Source organism: Diadema antillarum, unplaced genomic scaffold (genome assembly GCF_040938485.1).
Source record: "Diadema antillarum isolate AM-2024a unplaced genomic scaffold, OU_Dant_1.0 seq00000937_RagTag, whole genome shotgun sequence".
Lineage (NCBI taxonomy): Eukaryota > Metazoa > Echinodermata > Echinoidea > Diadematoida > Diadematidae > Diadema > Diadema antillarum.
In genome coordinates this window covers 568,617-585,185 of record NW_027271788.1, presented here as the reverse complement: position 1 = coordinate 585,185, position 16,569 = coordinate 568,617, and the positions used below count along the sequence as shown (strand labels likewise).

Genomic DNA, 16,569 nt, shown 5'->3' with positions numbered 1-16,569 from the left:
GAATGTAAACCATTATATGGATTGGGAGATATTGCAACAATATTAGCGTAAAGGTGGACATTTTCGCGAGACTGGTATTTCTCGCTCGGCGGAGTATGAAGAGTTTCGCAAGTTGTTGTTGTTTTTTTTTTTAATTCCGCTGAATTACTACATCAACTACTGGAACATAATATGACAAGCCAAAATATTCGCGTGCTTTTAGTTTTAGCGCTAGTTTCGGGTTGTGCAAATGCACGATATTATACTTTTACTGTAATTAAATGCATCAGTAAAATTTGAGGAAAAACGCACGTTCTACTGAAAAAAAAATATGAAATTATAAAGTTTTGGTACAGTCATGGCTGGAATAGAAGAATATACAACTCCCTGACGTCACACTTACGAGGAAAATAATATCATAAAACATATATGAAGATAATTCCACAAATTTTCACTGTTTTATGAAAAAGAATACTTTTCCTCGTTTTCTAACAGATTTAATGGTGATTTAAGGGTTATTTTCTTAATCTTGCTTGCTGAAAGAGGTAGGTCTATTGCTTTTTCATTATGCTAGAAAATAGATAAATATGTATGTTTTTTTTTCTATTAACTTTTTTATTATATCGCTTTCAATACATAAATACAACTTATACAAACTGTTGTATTTAAAATCTCATCGAGCGATGGCTGCACCAAGATTTATTCATGGATTGTCTAATTTCCCTCAAACTTTAGGAATGATCGTGTGATCTAATCCATTTCCTCTTGCTTTTTTTTTTTTTTTTTTTTTTGGTCATATCATAGTAGGGCCTTTATCCAAGGCATGCTCCACATAGGGAAACTAGTAGATTTTTGGTAGGAGTTCAGTTGGAACTATCTCTTAGCGGAAAGACAATGATCTATACAAACTTGATGACATTCTGTAGTATCTCTCAAAGGATACGCAGTGTTTTACCTACAAAATAAAACATTATTTTCTCCAAAACTCTGCGTACTTTTGTCTTTTAAATGCGGGATTAGATTCCAATGTTAATATCTTACATTCAAAGGGCATCCACCCAGATCAATGTGATGTCATTAACATCGCTACCTCAAGTACGCTCTGAATTCTAATGTAACGTTTACATTGTTAGGTGTCAATTCGGATATTAAATTCAATACGGTTGAATTTTTTTTTTTTATCAAACAAAATGATATACCGATTTCAAGTTAAGGGAAACAAGAAAATGTTGCTTGATTAACATTCCATTTTGATTCGAAAGAATTTCTAGAACCGGAAGTGTTTTGACGAGAGTGAGTTACAACTAAAGATGTGATAAAAGATAATCTCTATTTTATAGGTGCCACAAATTTTTATCTATCTATTTATGTATTCATTATCTATCAAGTCATTTACTTATTTATGTATGTATGTATGTATGTATTTATTTATTTATTTATTTATTTATTTACTTATTTATTTATTCATTTATTTATTTATTCATTCGTTCATTTATTCATGTATTGCTATACAAAAAGACTGATCAGCAGTACCAAAGTATACTAAGGTGGTCAGTGTACAAATGAGAATAATTATGAAAAATATTCAAATGCAGGTTCATACAAGCAAAATCAGATAAAAATATCTTTCGAAACTCAACCCTGCACACACATTACAAGTTAAATACTATTATTGACAATCAATGGTGATTGCCTCGCGATGTACTTACAATACATCTGTTGCATCTGTACAACACAGATATACAAATACAAAATAATACACACATGCACATGAATTATCCACACACACAAAAAAAAAACACAGACAAACATAAGCACTATAGTTATCTGCCCATGTGGTTTGTGTGAGAAATTCGTGCACATTGACTCATTGGTATATAGAAGGGATCAATGATAAATTGAGAGATTTTTTCTTCTATGTAAGATATAGAAACGCTATCATCATGGGGCTGTGTTGTGTTTTATGTTGTTGTTTTTTCATCGACAAACGTCACGATAACAAAGTAACGTGAGTACACGCATGCAGATACTATCATATATGACTGCATCATGCGAAATTCAAAGCACATGATATAACTTGCGTCTGCTATTTATAAAGTATCAGGACATGACTGTATAGAGGAAGTATATCATATACGTCTAGATTATGATCTTTAGTCGTTTGCTTTCGAAAGTCCCTTCATTGTGTTCTGTCATATACGGTCATGATTTTGGTCTTGCCATCCAGGTTCTGGTCCTGGTGTTCTCCAAAGGTCCTCGACTACGTACGTCCTGGTCGTCACGGCATTCTTCATGTCGATGATGACCTCTACGATCACGGTGATGACAAGAAGAAAAATCATAATCTTCTGAAGAGGTATATCTCTCTTCTTCTTCCTTTTCTACGACAATGTACATCATCTTCTTCCTCGCAATAATATCATTTTGTTTATACCGACACTCCCCCTTTTTTATTTCCTCTTCAAGTTTTTTTTTCTTCAAGTTATGTTAACCTTTAACCTCTTTGTCTCCATCTTCTTATTCCAATTCCTCTGCTTCTCTTTTCATTCCTATTCATCGTTGGCATCTCCGTTTTCTTCGTCTAGTTTTAGTATTTAGTCTTGTTTAAATGTCCTTCATTGCCAATCATTAGATGTATCGAAGTAATTGCAAAAGAAAGCTTGAGGCGACATGCCTTTAGAATAAGAAATCTTTATTTGATACTGGCTCATAGTGGCTCGACTGCATGGTGAATAAGAAAAATGCGTTTCCACCATGAACTACGTAACCAGGTTCTATCATGATGTAGAATAACAATACTATATTTCTCGCTAAAATAACCATGAAGAAATGAGTTGTATATTTCAATGCGACTCCCGATCGTGCTGTTGTTATTATTACAAATAAATATAAAAACCTATAACCTCCTGAGGTTTTAACTGTATATTTGAACACTAGAAAAGATAAAGATATTTTCCTATTTTCAAATGTATCTGTCTTATGATCTAATATAGTCAAATTGTTTCTGTCCTTTCTTTGTTTACTTTTCCTATAGACAGAGATAAACTGGAATCGTGGTCGAATATTCACGGTTGCATTTCTTTCGACAAAGACAGTCAGCCCACTGACGGATGTGACAGTAGAGGAGTGCCAGTTCATAGACTCTTAGATCCTAATTTCAATCGAAATTCACATTTATTTAAACATTTATTTTTTCCTTCATATTAGTCTCAACTCCACCTCAGCAAATTGCACGAAAAGAAAATGATACTTCCACATCAGCATGCGAGATCTAAAAGCAGAAAGGTTGTCAAGATAATGAACAGAAAAACAAAATATTTCTCACATTTTTTTTTCTTTTTTTTAATGTGAATACGTAAGTGATGTCGACTGGATGTAGAGAGAAAAAAAAATATGTACGTGAGATCTTCCATGTATTTTTTTTTAACATTTTCTGACGTTTTCCTTTTAATCAGGCCTCGGTAATGAAGGACAACTATATACAGTAAGGAGAGACGTTTATTCATTGGAATAACGACAGTTGAAACCTCCACATTTTTTTCCTGGTTTTAGACAGGACATTTCTTTGCTCTGTAATGAAAGCATTAGATCAAAGTATGATCACTTAAGAAGTGGGCGATGTAAGGATTGCATGATTATTATTTAGCCTCAATGCAGTAGTATAGAATTGTCATTGTAAACGTATTTCAAACAGTAAAGACATTTCTTGAAGATTGAAAATCACATCTTTTTAACACTTGTCTCTTTTCATTATTTAAACTGTTTATTGTAAGTTGTTGTTTTACTTTTCTATATTTTCCAGCAAAGAAAAGAATTTGGAATCGAAATTACAGTGACGAATTACACACCAGTCTTAAACCGTTAAAGGGATCGTATAGTTTTGGTTGAGACATAACTTCAGGTTTATAACATTTTTTACTTTTTTTGTTAGATAATGAGAAACCTCTCATGAAATATGAAGGAGCATGTAATTCCATGATAAATTCAACATTTATTTGATGAAATTTGGTTTTGAAATAGCTGAGATATCCGAAACAGAGCGATTGTAATCAAGTGTGGGACCCACATTTCATTACGATCGTTTAGTTTTACTTTGTTTTTGGATGTTTCAGTCATTCCAAACCCGATTTTCATCAAATAAACTTTGAATTCCTCTTAAAATGGTATGCTCTGTACTATTTCATAAGTGTTTTCTTGGTATCTCACAAAAAGTAAACAGCTCAATTTTCATCTCGACCAATACTGTACCATCCCTATGCTTGGATACAATAATAGGTTCCTGTAAGTTGACTTTATCAATAAATCAAACAAAAGAGCTATGGTTTGAGGGAGTAATACGAAGGAGGGTGAGTGACGGACGTGACATCGAGACGTTTGTGCGTTTGTATGTATGTGTGATATACGTATGTGTGATGATGTGCACATTGTGTATGTTGGAAGCCGTGTGAGTTTAAACGTTGAAGTAGGCTTACTTTAAATACGTAACAATTCATGGGCAATGCCAACTGCTGCATTTCTAAGGATGTGTTTATTGGTAGTGTTCAGACTTTGTAATTTGACGGCAGAGAATATTCTCTGAATTAATGAATTGAGAGAAATATAGTGTGGAAGCAGAGGTAATATTAAACAAGGTTCGGTGTGTGGTCCAGAAGAATGAATGGATGTTGATACATTTAGGTACATGAAGGACTGAACGTGTGTATGTGGGAGTCTATGTGTGTGTTTTATTTGTTAATTTGCAATTTTTTTGTGCTACAATTACAGCACTATTTATAGATATTGAGACTAAATTTTTCAATCGGTTGCGACAAAAAGTAATACATCTGTGTGAACACCGTTTTGTTCTTTCGTAACACTATACAGCTATAATTTCATGTCAAAAGTTATTTCTTTTTAAAGCACGGAATTAACTTGCAAACTTTGTCTATAAGCATAACTATGTAGAAAACACAAAAGAAAGGGGGTAAAAGTAAATTTGTGCATATTCATCTAGACATTTTGATTCTTGTCATAAGAAAAAAAAAGAAATATTGATTTGCCATTACAAGCAGAGAAAAGTGGAATGAGTCGGCCTTTCGAAATAACTCGATTAATTCGCTTTTATTCAAAGTTTGGATGATTGACCTCTAACACGAAATTTGATCCAGTCGATTTTGGTGGGTATTGAAAATTCAAAATCTACGGAACTCTATGTAATTCATCTCCTATTACAGTGAAACAAAATTAATACAAACGAAATCACGCATGCGCGCACACACATGTTCGTATGAATTTATCAGGAGCAAACTCAACAGAAACTCCTTTGAAATACAAGGCACATCTGGGAAAACATAATTATTTCGTGATTGTTAGATGAATGTTGAATTTTTCCGCAGATACTCAAAATGTACATTTAGTTGATTGTAATTATTCTCTTTCAATATCTTTAATCCTAATAATCTATTTTAACAATAATCACTGGGTAGAAAAGTATAAATGCCTGTTAATTTCTCTTTCAATAAGAAATCAAACAGTATAATCGGACAAATTTAGGATCATACAAACATGACTCAAATATCATCCACAATACGTTTGTTTGAGAGGTGCAATGTAACACATGACATCTCCGTGGGAGGTATATTTTCCCCCAAGTCCCGTAGCGCTCGGCGCGTGTAGGAAAGATTTCATTTCATTTCATTTCATTTCATTTCATTACATTTCATTTCATATATTTTCACTTAATAAGATATGAATACATAAAGATATGACAATAGTATAACAGGGCAAACATTGGAGGGGGCTCAAGATTAGACCATGCATATGTTACACAATATACACATACACACACACGCACACACACACACACACATATATATATATATATATATATATATATATATATATGTGTGTGTGTGTGTGTGTGTGTGTGTGTGTAAAGTGGCGTACGGTGGGTCGAAACATGGGGGAACCATAAAGTAATTTTGACGGTCTGTATGCTTGTGCGTGTGTGCGTGAGCAATAATGGGACTACAATACATTACGGAATGTGATACATTCAACAACGCAGTCATTGAGGAACATTGTAAGTTTTCCTTACATGGATTATGGGATGACGGTGTGAAACGATCGACAAATTATATACTGTCAGCAACATAAGGTGAATGGCATAACAATAAAATGCGAGCGAGCGAAGTGAGCGAGCTTGAAAATTTTGATATTCTACAGTTCCAAAACTGGAGTTTTAATTGTAGCTACATATTTAGCTTTGGAAATAAATGGGGGCGCATCGGGCGCAACTGCTGGCAATTATTGGCAGCAACATTAGGAGAATGGCATAACGATTCAATGCGAGCGAGCGAAGCGAGGAAGCTTGAAAATTTTGACATTCTACAGTCCCAAAACTGGGGTTTGTAGCTATATCTTTCACTTTGGAAATTAATGGGGCAGCGCATCGGGCGCCACTGCTGGCAATTACTGGCAGCAACATTAGGAGAATGGCATGACGATTCAATGCGAGCGAGCAAAGCGAGCGAGCTTGAGAATTATGACATTTTACAGTCCCAAAACTCCCGTTTGTAGCTATATCTTTCGCTTTGGAAATTAAGGAGGGGGGGGGGCATCGGGCGCAACTTCTGGCAATAACTGGCAGTAACGTTTATTAGGAGAGTGGCATAACGATTCAATGCGAGCGAGCGAAGCGAGCGAGCTTGAAAATTTGACATGTTACAGTCCCCAAACTCCCGTTTGTAACTATACCTTTCGCTTTGGAAATTAAGGGGTGGAGTATGATGTCAAATGTGACAAAACAAGCAAACAACCAAACACACGCCCAAAGTTTTCAGATGAAGGGGTTAATGAGAAGGCAATGGGCCTGATAAAAAATCAACCCCTGGAAGTAGACACAGAGTTTTGTCACTTCTTTTTATAAACTATAACTGATAAAAAAGTCGGCACTCGCACGCACACACACACACACACATATACACACACAATACAAAGACAAAACATACACCAGCTTCTGCAAGATGCCATTTTTAAAAACATACCCCTTTAATGCTAATTTCTTATCAATTCTGAATGATACTGATTACTTCGAGAATACCTTCCGTTGGAAATACGCGTGAAAGCTTTCATAAAACGTTTTACCGTCTTCTTACATTTCACATCAGTGTAAAATTTCAGATTTGAGGGCCTTGAAAAAATAAACTTTTTGCAGTAGGATGTTCGAATCAGCGGTGAATAAAATTTTCTACAATTTCTTGTGCCATAATTATGATTATCTTTGTTTTATTTGAAATTACCTACTAGTATATAGCAAGGATGCGGATGAAATATCATTATAGCATAAGAACATGATACACAATACGGCATTCTGTAATACATTTATATCATACACACTTAAAATAGACAAAATATCGGCAAAGAAGGCACCCTATATACGGTGAATGCGAGACTATTTTAATAGCTCGTTTTTGTAATTTAGATGGCAGTCTCTGCACATTACATTTACTAGATTTCCCCCATGCTAAAATAGGTAATTCAAAGTGGCAAAATAAGGGTGTGATATGCAATAATGACAACAAAGATCTGTTGTATGACCATAGGCTGTTTAAAATCACGATACTCTTTGACATTTTGTTGCAGATGACACCAATGTGTTCCTCTCACGACAAACAGTCACTCTTTTTAACCTCAAGAAAATGTACATGAGAGGCAAGTTTTGTTCTATTTTCATTAACATGAATCGCAACATCATCGAAGGTAAAATAAAAGTCATCATTGCCAAGTCTATCCGCAGCAAAAGACATGGTAACATTGTGTTATATCATGTTGTGCATGAATATATTTCATTTCATTCAAGGGCAGCTTGTCAGCAGCCAGTAAAATCCTGGAATCTTATTATTTCACGTGACGTCACTCTAGCTCTAACGATTTTGATCCTAGCCACATTAGTCACGTGATTGCATTGTGACCAACCATTGTGTCCAACCAACCAACCAACCAGTCTTTATGCAGAGTATTTCATATAAGGTCAAAACATTATTTGAAGCTCTAATGATTGTTCTCTCCATCCCCCATGTTAATTTTTATTTTTAAAACCTTTACATAATACTATTAGTCACACACGATTTCTTCTATCCTAAGAATGAAACGAGAAGATGAAAATTGTAAGGAAACTGTTTAATGTTAAAATTGTGTCCTTCTCTAAAACGCAGTCACTTTAAAAAGTTGCTGCAACAATTTCATCAGAGGAGTATGTAATTTTATTTAGGTTAAAGAACTTCATATTCCTTAATTAGGCGCCATGGGTTTCCAGTGAACGTTGTTTGGTAGCTTTAGTAGCTTATATTCAAACTCTTTATAGATTAATTTCATGGGAATGTTATTTCAATCATATACGCTCAAGTCTCATACCCACTTGAAATGTTCATAACTTCTGATGCGTGTGCTTTTATTTATCGCGCTAATTTATTTTGGCAAAACATATATCTCTTTCGCCTGCAGGTACATTGCTAATATTACACAAGGTATAATCATGTTGTAAACAACGGTGATACTTTTCTGTGCTTATTTCTTCACATTAACATTGCATGACTTTGAAATTCAGCGTGATAATTATTGCAACATTTACATCAATTCCTCTTTTTTTTTCTGTCACTCTTCTCCATCTTTTTAAAGGCAGATACCAACACGTAGACTCTCAGATAATTATTGTGTTTTTCCCCTTTCAGTCTGCCTTCTCGTGCATGTGATCTCTGTCTATACCTAACCGTCTATATCATTATCTATTTCTTTGTCTATCTATCAATCTATTATACCTGTCTACATGCATCTATTAATCTATCTATTAGTCTGCCTGTCTATCTATCAATCTATCATCAATTTATATACCTTTCTATCTATCTTTCTGTCTATCTATTAATCTATCTGTCTATCAATTCATATATCTTTCTATCTATCTATCAATCTACCTGTCTACACTCATTTATCAATCTATCTGTCTATCTATCAATATCCTTGTCTATCTATCAATCTGTCTATCAATCTATCTATCTTTCTATCTATCTATCTGCCTATCTATCTATCTATCTATCTATCTATCTTTCTATCTATTAAACATCTATCTATCTATCTTTCTATCTATCAATATATCTATTTATCTATCTGTCTGCCTATCTATCTGTCTGTCTATCTATCTGTCTGTCTATCTATCTATCAATCCATCTATCTATCTATCTATTCACCTATCTATCCATCTCTTTTATTTTGTGATATTTCTTGAGCTAAGTATGTGTCTTTCCACAAAAATTTGTCACTGCCCAGTAGCTGGCTGAGCTCTTCGTTAGATCGCTGGTAAAAGTCTTCCAGGAGGGATACCGTCTGTGGTAACATGCCCCCTACCTCCCGCAGCTTTGCCTTGTTGGAGTTTTGGGGCGTGGCTTCACAGATCTGAGCTGTGTGCTCCTGGCTTAGATTCCCTGCAAGGGAAAAACATAACAAAACATTGAAAAACACTGAAAAAAAAGTCGCTTAAGTCTTTTCTATTCCAAAGATTCTTTATGCCGAAAGTTCGGCAGTCCGAAAATAAAGTACATGGGGATAGGCTTGGATATTTGTCCACATATCATTTCATTTCGGACTATCGAGCCGTATGACATAGAGGGGGGGGGGGGGGGGGGGGGGGCAAACAGCAATCAATGAACTTTATTCATTTTCGGATAAACGAACCTTCCTATTAAATATCTATTTTTTTTTCATTCTTTTGAATAACAAATATTCAGAATGACGCCACGAACGTAAGAATCTTACTTCATTTTTTGGACAAACGAACATCTAAATAGATACACATAATTCATGTGTTTTGGAATAACGAACCTAAGAAATAACGAGCATCACTCAAAAGGAAAATCGAATCCTGGAAGAACGAGTAATTTTGTGTCTTGTAAAGAAGGAGCAAATGCAGAGAGGAGATATTTATTTTCTTTAGAAAGTTGAGAACTATCGTGTCAACAATAAGCCATGCTTTATGTTACACCATCTTGCAGTATGTATGTAAAAGGAGATCGCAGGACAAAAAATCCCGTTTAATAATCATTTTTATTATTATTTCTTTTTAATATAATGGAAAGTTTGACGCGTTCCTCTTCAAGCGAGTATAAGTACGGCTTTTCTGAAGTGCTGAATCTACTCTTTGCTCACATTTAATACATGTCTTGTGATATCAATCAAATTTGTAGAAAACGTTATTTTGATCATTGAGAAAAATGGATCAATAACGGCGAGAAAGACACAGAAAATAAGTGCTATAACATTAGCAAGACTAAAACTTCACAACGACATGTAAATCCAAATTTACCTAGTGTAAGAAAGGAGAAGATGTCGGTCAGTATCCCTGTACAGTTGACTTGCCAATCCTCCATCCTAACAATCCTCAGCTGCTCTCTCGGGAAGGCTCGCAACCAGTCCCGGGTGAAGACGGCGTAGAGGCCGATCAGGATTCGCTGCAAAGATAGATAACACAACTAGCTTATCATCTAGTTCTCTGTCACAGTCATTATCACTTGAAGAATTTCGCAACAGACACCGACATATTCATCTATCAACTTGAGATATTTGAGAATGAACCTGGTAAAAAACAAAGGAAGTTATCAGAATGAATGTGATGATTTTATTGATATAAATCTTTCTTCAAAATATTTTCTGTTATAAAGCGTGTGCACTATCCTTGAGAAGATTAAACTCTTCCCTGTTAAACTTCATGGCTTACTAAATTGATCAAAAAAGAAAAGAAAAGGAAAATGACGCTTTACTCTTTGCATTCAAACTGTTCACCTGGTACCAAAAAGCAACGTTGTTATAAGTGGGTCACCATGAGAACTGTTCGCTCATCGTCTTCTGTCTCCATAGCATCCCGTCTCAGATCTCTCCTCGATCTTTTGGTTTTCTTCTTCTTCTTCTTCTTCTTCTTCTTCTTCTTCTTTTACCACACTTACTCAGCTCTGTGTTCTCCATAAGAAAAATTATTGTTTTTGTGGATTACAAGGTATAAACTAAACATTTCCAGGAGCGGATCCAGGCATTCTTTTATGAAAAGTAAATGTCAATTGAATAAATAGATAGATAGATAGATAGATAGATGATGATAGATAGATAGATAAATGAATAAATGAACAAATAAATAAATACATAAATAAATAGATTAAATAAAGAAGCGCCCGGTGCCCCCCCCCCCCCATTCACCACTGCATTTCCAATCGTCCTCGACCCATTGCGGTTTTGTAAAACATTTCCAACCTTTACTGGAGTATACACAAAATATAAACATTTCAATGTAATTGTATCCTATACTGTCACGTGACTTACTGCAAAGTAGCCATGATGAATCTGGTCCGGGCTGTAGGCGCATGCGCGGTAACTCAGTTTCTCTCTGCATGAGTTGAACTTACTTATTGCCATGGTAACCTCTTGATGAAAATGCTCTGGACTCTTTCTGGAGGAATCTTCAAAGTAGAGATAGCCGGAGTAAAGTCTGAAGAAATGAAGAAATTGATTGTAAAATTCCTAGACAATCGTAGAATAGGAATACTTCCGAGATATTCCACAGTGTCATTCTGTGTGCACTCTGGTTATTATTGAAGTCCTCGGGTCCGTCTTTTTTCTTTCGTTTAGTGTGATGGCCCAAAAGTAAAGCATAAATGATAACTTTGAAACCAGAATTTCTACGCCTTTGTAACGGGAGTGCACTGTATCAGACGCATATCTCACAATGAAAAAGATTAACAATCATAGTGTTAAGAATATAATAGAATATAACTGCAGTTACCTGTTGATCATTTCGAATGAAAAACGATATAATATTTTAATAGTTTAATGTCAAACAATGCGTTGACTGCTAACAGAGGAAACACGCTCTTCACATTCCAAGATTTGGGGAAACGAGAATAGTTTGTACTTGTCGGGCAACATCTAGGATCTATTTGTATAGATGTACAATACGATAAATTGAATGTATCAAAATTCGCTGGAGTTTTGTGGTGAATTCAACACGACGAATTACAGAAACATCCTACATTTAAAAACTGTATGATTTTCAGATTTTATTAACTTTGGTTAGTTGGGGAACAATTCGATTTGTTGTCTGAGGTTTGAAAAATGATTATTTTTGTGAATTATTGTTTCTCTAATTCTGTACAAGAGAAAGCATCATTGATTAATACTTCCCTAACTACGACCTAACCTATAAATTGCCATCATAATGACACTCATAAAGTAAACAATGATCACTTTTAGAATACGGTTTAATAGATGAAAGAAAACAATGATAAAACGATAAGAAAGCTTGAAGAATAATCATAGCGATCCGACAAGAATAATCAAACATAAATACAAACAGACAAACAACAAGAAACAGACAGAGTAACAAACACAGCTTTATGTCGGTAATATTTCCTTTGAATGACGCCCCCCCCCCCCCAAAAAAAAAAAAGAGAAGCGACGTTTTGAGGAGGAGAGGGAGGAGTAATTAGTCCCTTTACCTTGACACAGGTTCACGAAGAATTACTAACAGCTTTGCATCAGGCTGTATAGCTCTCATGACGTCAGCAGTGACGTATTGCGGTCCTTGATAGCGATTTCTAAACCAAGTCTTCCAGTTTGGATTGTCCCAAAAAGTGCTTGGTGATCCGTCTCCTTAGTGAAGGCAAAGAAATAAAGAGAGTGAAGTCTTCAGAATAAGACTGATTGAAGACAAATGTGTCTTATATGATTATAAAAATGCACAGTAAAATCTTAAATGATAGTGTAGTCTCATATTTTACATGCGAACTCTTGTCAAAATTACATCACACAATACTCGCTGGCGTATTCTCCTGTCGTGTGAACTATACTGCACTGCTACCTTTGCGTTTACAAGATTATGTCGATGTATCAATCATAATCAAAAAACGCTATCGCAACTCCCCTCTCCCTCCCCTCAAAAAAGGGCACAATCTAATGAATGAATAATCATCTCTGGGAAAATTAGATTGTCTGATGTGTGTAAGAGTGATATAGAAAGGAAATTCGAATTTTACAATGATGTCGTCTCCCTTGTAATGTTAAGGGTTGAGGCAGTCATATCATGAATATCATCTCACAAGAGGAGAAAGGCATTTACAGCATCAGTATATCTTTATTCTCTGAGCTTTTCAAGTGAAAGTGAAGTTTGACCCCCCCCCCCCCACACACACACACACCATTGTGATTATGACACTGCATCTAATCTGGCATTGTGTGTGTCATGAGATTGTATATTTGACAGTGATGCGGGTCGTTGCTTGGGTACCATGTGCTACCCCTTGCTTTCAAACCAGACAGTGACATGTTATAATGCCATTGTTAAAAAATATTATAACACCGATGTTTTCGTTTATAGACAGCCGGTTTTAAGATGAACCGTACACTTTATTCTTGGTATTTGTTAAGAATAAAGAGCACATTTTTAGACGATTTGAGAGCTGGTTGTCTTAATTTCCAGAGTGGTCTTTTAAAAAATAAATCGTGTAACTTGCACATCGACCCCAGCAAACTTGAGACAAGTCAAAGTTCTTGGAAATTATCTGCGATTTTCCTCCATGTAATACTTACCATACACAAGCCTTGTCTTCGTGGAGGGATCGTCGGTGAAACGTTGAACGAGTTGCGATGACAGACTCGCGTAGCTTTCCAGAGATAAATCTACAGTCGACGAAGACAAAAATCAAGATTTAAGTTGCATATAGCATATTAATCGCAATAGAAATATCATGTTTATCTTTTTTTTTTCAGCAGTCATAATATATTCCTACTTTACAAAATGACCTAGTCGAGAAAAAAAAACCTTTTACGACTGCATTAAAATGTGGTATTGTGTGGCACTCTGAGAGTGTGTTTAAAACAAAATCATTGCCGTATATACCCAGGAGATTGATATGACAATGATATAAATGCTTTTGTGTTTTTATAGTCGAAAGTCACTCTGATAACTTTGAATTGGCTTTAAAGGCAAGGTTGACTGTAAACTGTGAACAGTGATGAGTTACAGTATGACAACCATTGCACCTGTCTCGATCAACTCACGCTTTCTTCCCATCGTCCACCACTGCATGATCTCTTTCCTGGTGTAAACTACATCCGGGTGTTTTGTGATTTTTTCCCTTAAACAACGATATTTAAGACTTTTCCATCGTTTGAAAGTATAAGCTGGTGTTACAAATGCATTACTGGACATAACCCTTGAAAAGTCGTATACGACTTTAATATCTGTGTTTTGTGTCTCCTGAAATTAACAACATTGCTATAGAATTGGCCGAATAATTATACGCTATAATAACATAAATAATTGCATAAGGCTGCCAAGGTGCACTGGCAACCGAGTTTGGCTTTTTTTTTAATACCCATCTAAAATACGAATCAACAACAACAATAAAGTGCGTGCTCTATAGTTTCTGTTAGGGCAAGGCGCGCTGTGCAGCTGAGGGTTTATGACGCCCTAACAATGGCTTCTATATTGGGAAATCGGGCGACTTTCAGCACACAATGAAGTACATGTACGTATAATGGGTGGAAATCACTGATATCTCTATGGAAGAACAAGATCAATGGTGGAAATGAGCTGCATACTTGGCGGAGGTCTGCGCTATAGAAAAGCACTCTGAGAGCGCAGACCTCCGCCAAGTGACTATAGTCACTATATTCGTGACTATAGTCACGAATATAGTTTAACATGTGTATCAAACGACACTATACATAGACTTCAATGACTTCTGTATGTTTATTTTGTTTGAATTGCCTGTTATTTATTTATCCAGTTGCATACAGGTTTTTTTCCCTTTCTTTTCTCCCTTTCCCCTCAACTCACTCTTCTTCTTCTCCTTTATCCTCACATTTCTCCTGCTCTCCCTTTGTGCCTCCCTTTTCTTCTCCCCAGCCTTGTTTCTTTTTTCTCCTCTCTCCCCCTCACTCTGTTCTTGTCTCAGCCTCACACTTCATGTAGAATTCTCTATCTCTCAACATTCCACATTCCACGCCTCCTCTCCTCTTCTATGCCTTCTTTATTCGCTGAAATGGTTGTCATATGACTGGAGGATATAGGGTATATTTTTTTTTTCACTCAACACTGCTTTGTTGTAATATGATTTATAATCATGGATTGCCCCTATTGATGTATTGATGATTTGTTGTTGTTGTCGTCGTAATGATTGTATTTTGTTCGTGTTTTACACATTGTATATGTAATTTATTTTGTCTCACTGTAATTTTATCAATGTAAATAAGACGCAATTCAGCCATTCGGCTGGAATCGAAGTTTGATTATCAATAAACCATTCATTCATATTCATTTATTAACTCAAGTGCAATTTGGTCTGTGGTTGCCAGGCATGTGATTTTAATGCCATTTATCTTTCTATTTATCTTTTTATCAAATGTTATTACAGTGAGGCTGGTTGGTGGATCAACCCCAAATGAAGGCCGAGTTGAGATATCGTGTAACGGACAGTGGGGCACGGTGTGTGACAGCTGGTGGGATATCAACGACGCGCACGCGGTCTGCAGAGATCTCGGCTACTCATCAGCTTTGAATTATTATTTGAGAGCTCGCTTTGGGCCGGGTTCTGGACCAATCTGGCTTCATTGGGTTTACTGTGAGGGAACGGAAAACTCTCTGGTTCATTGCTTTCGTTGGCCATGGAGATGTCATCAGGGCTGTAGTCACAGACAAGACGCCGGAGTGAGGTGTGAAGGAGACCGTAAGTTTGATTCATTTATTCACGCATTTCATATCGTAACTTAGGCCAAGTAACAAAAATGGAAATAATAATGAAATAAAAATCAAGATGAAAAAAAAAAAATATATATATATATATTTTGTAATGTATTACTTCCTTTCTTGACTTCCTGTGAGCAGGAAGAAATATAGAAGAATGTTCAAAGAGGATGAATTTAAGCATTGGTTATGCACTTTTTTGACTTTAGCAAGTATTGATTCATTGTATTATAGAATTCACTAAAAGAAAATGATTTTAGGAAGACGAATAAGGAAAGCATTAAACATTTTCAAAGTGAGTTAATTATGATAATCAATGATATTTCTTTAAGATATAACAAGATACAAAATTATCATGTCAGCGGCTACTGCTTGAAAAACCTTTAATCAATTTTTGGGATTATCGCAAACAGCAGCATCCAAAATTACACGGGAAAAGTTACGCATTTTACCCCGTGAAGGATTGTCGCCTTTATTAAAGAGACTTTAAAATGCTGTGTGAGATGATAATGAAAAGATTATCCATTTCGTAGTCGGCGCCATTTCATACAAACACGTAGTATACGAGGGAGAGAGTATTATACAAGCGCCCTCAACTCTTTGGTATGAATTAGACATTATGAGTAATTAGACATTATGAGTAATCTACAATACAGAAAACAGCTCTTCGTATCATTTGTCACGAATCGTGGAGAGGTCATACTAATAATTTATTTCACGAAAATAATATTTTGAAAATTTATGATCTTTATCGTTTGCAATTAGGACAATTCATGTATAAACTCACTAACCATTCTCTCCCCCTTGTGCTTGATTCCATGTTTTTA

General features: G+C 35.5%; 1 protein-coding gene across 1 annotated transcript; it reads right to left on the bottom strand.

Moving 5' to 3' along the window:
* Window positions 1-2,171: 2,171 nt before the first annotated feature.
* On the bottom strand, window positions 2,172-11,415 carry LOC139741588 (carbohydrate sulfotransferase 15-like). The gene is made up of 4 exons (XM_071652171.1): window positions 11,323-11,415; window positions 10,316-10,460; window positions 9,276-9,437; window positions 2,172-2,287 (listed from the first exon to the last, which is right to left on the bottom strand). The coding sequence occupies exons 1-4, from the start codon at window positions 11,413-11,415 to the stop codon at window positions 2,172-2,174; spliced, it is 516 nt and encodes a 171-aa protein (XP_071508272.1).
* Between the last annotated feature and the right edge of the window lie 5,154 nt (window positions 11,416-16,569).

Bases quoted from the DNA above. Each gene is read 5' to 3' on its own strand.
- LOC139741588 (XM_071652171.1), bottom strand. From the start codon at position 11,415: ATGGCAATAAGTAAGTTCAACTCATGCAGAGAGAAACTGAGTTACCGC. The intron at 9,438-10,315 runs GTAAATTTGGAT...TTTCCCTTGCAG, and splicing joins CTTCTCCTTTCTTACACTAG to GGAATCTAAGCCAGGAGCAC. The intron at 2,288-9,275 runs GTGACAAATTTT...CCGTGATCGTAG, and splicing joins GCTCAGCCAGCTACTGGGCA to AGGTCATCATCGACATGAAG.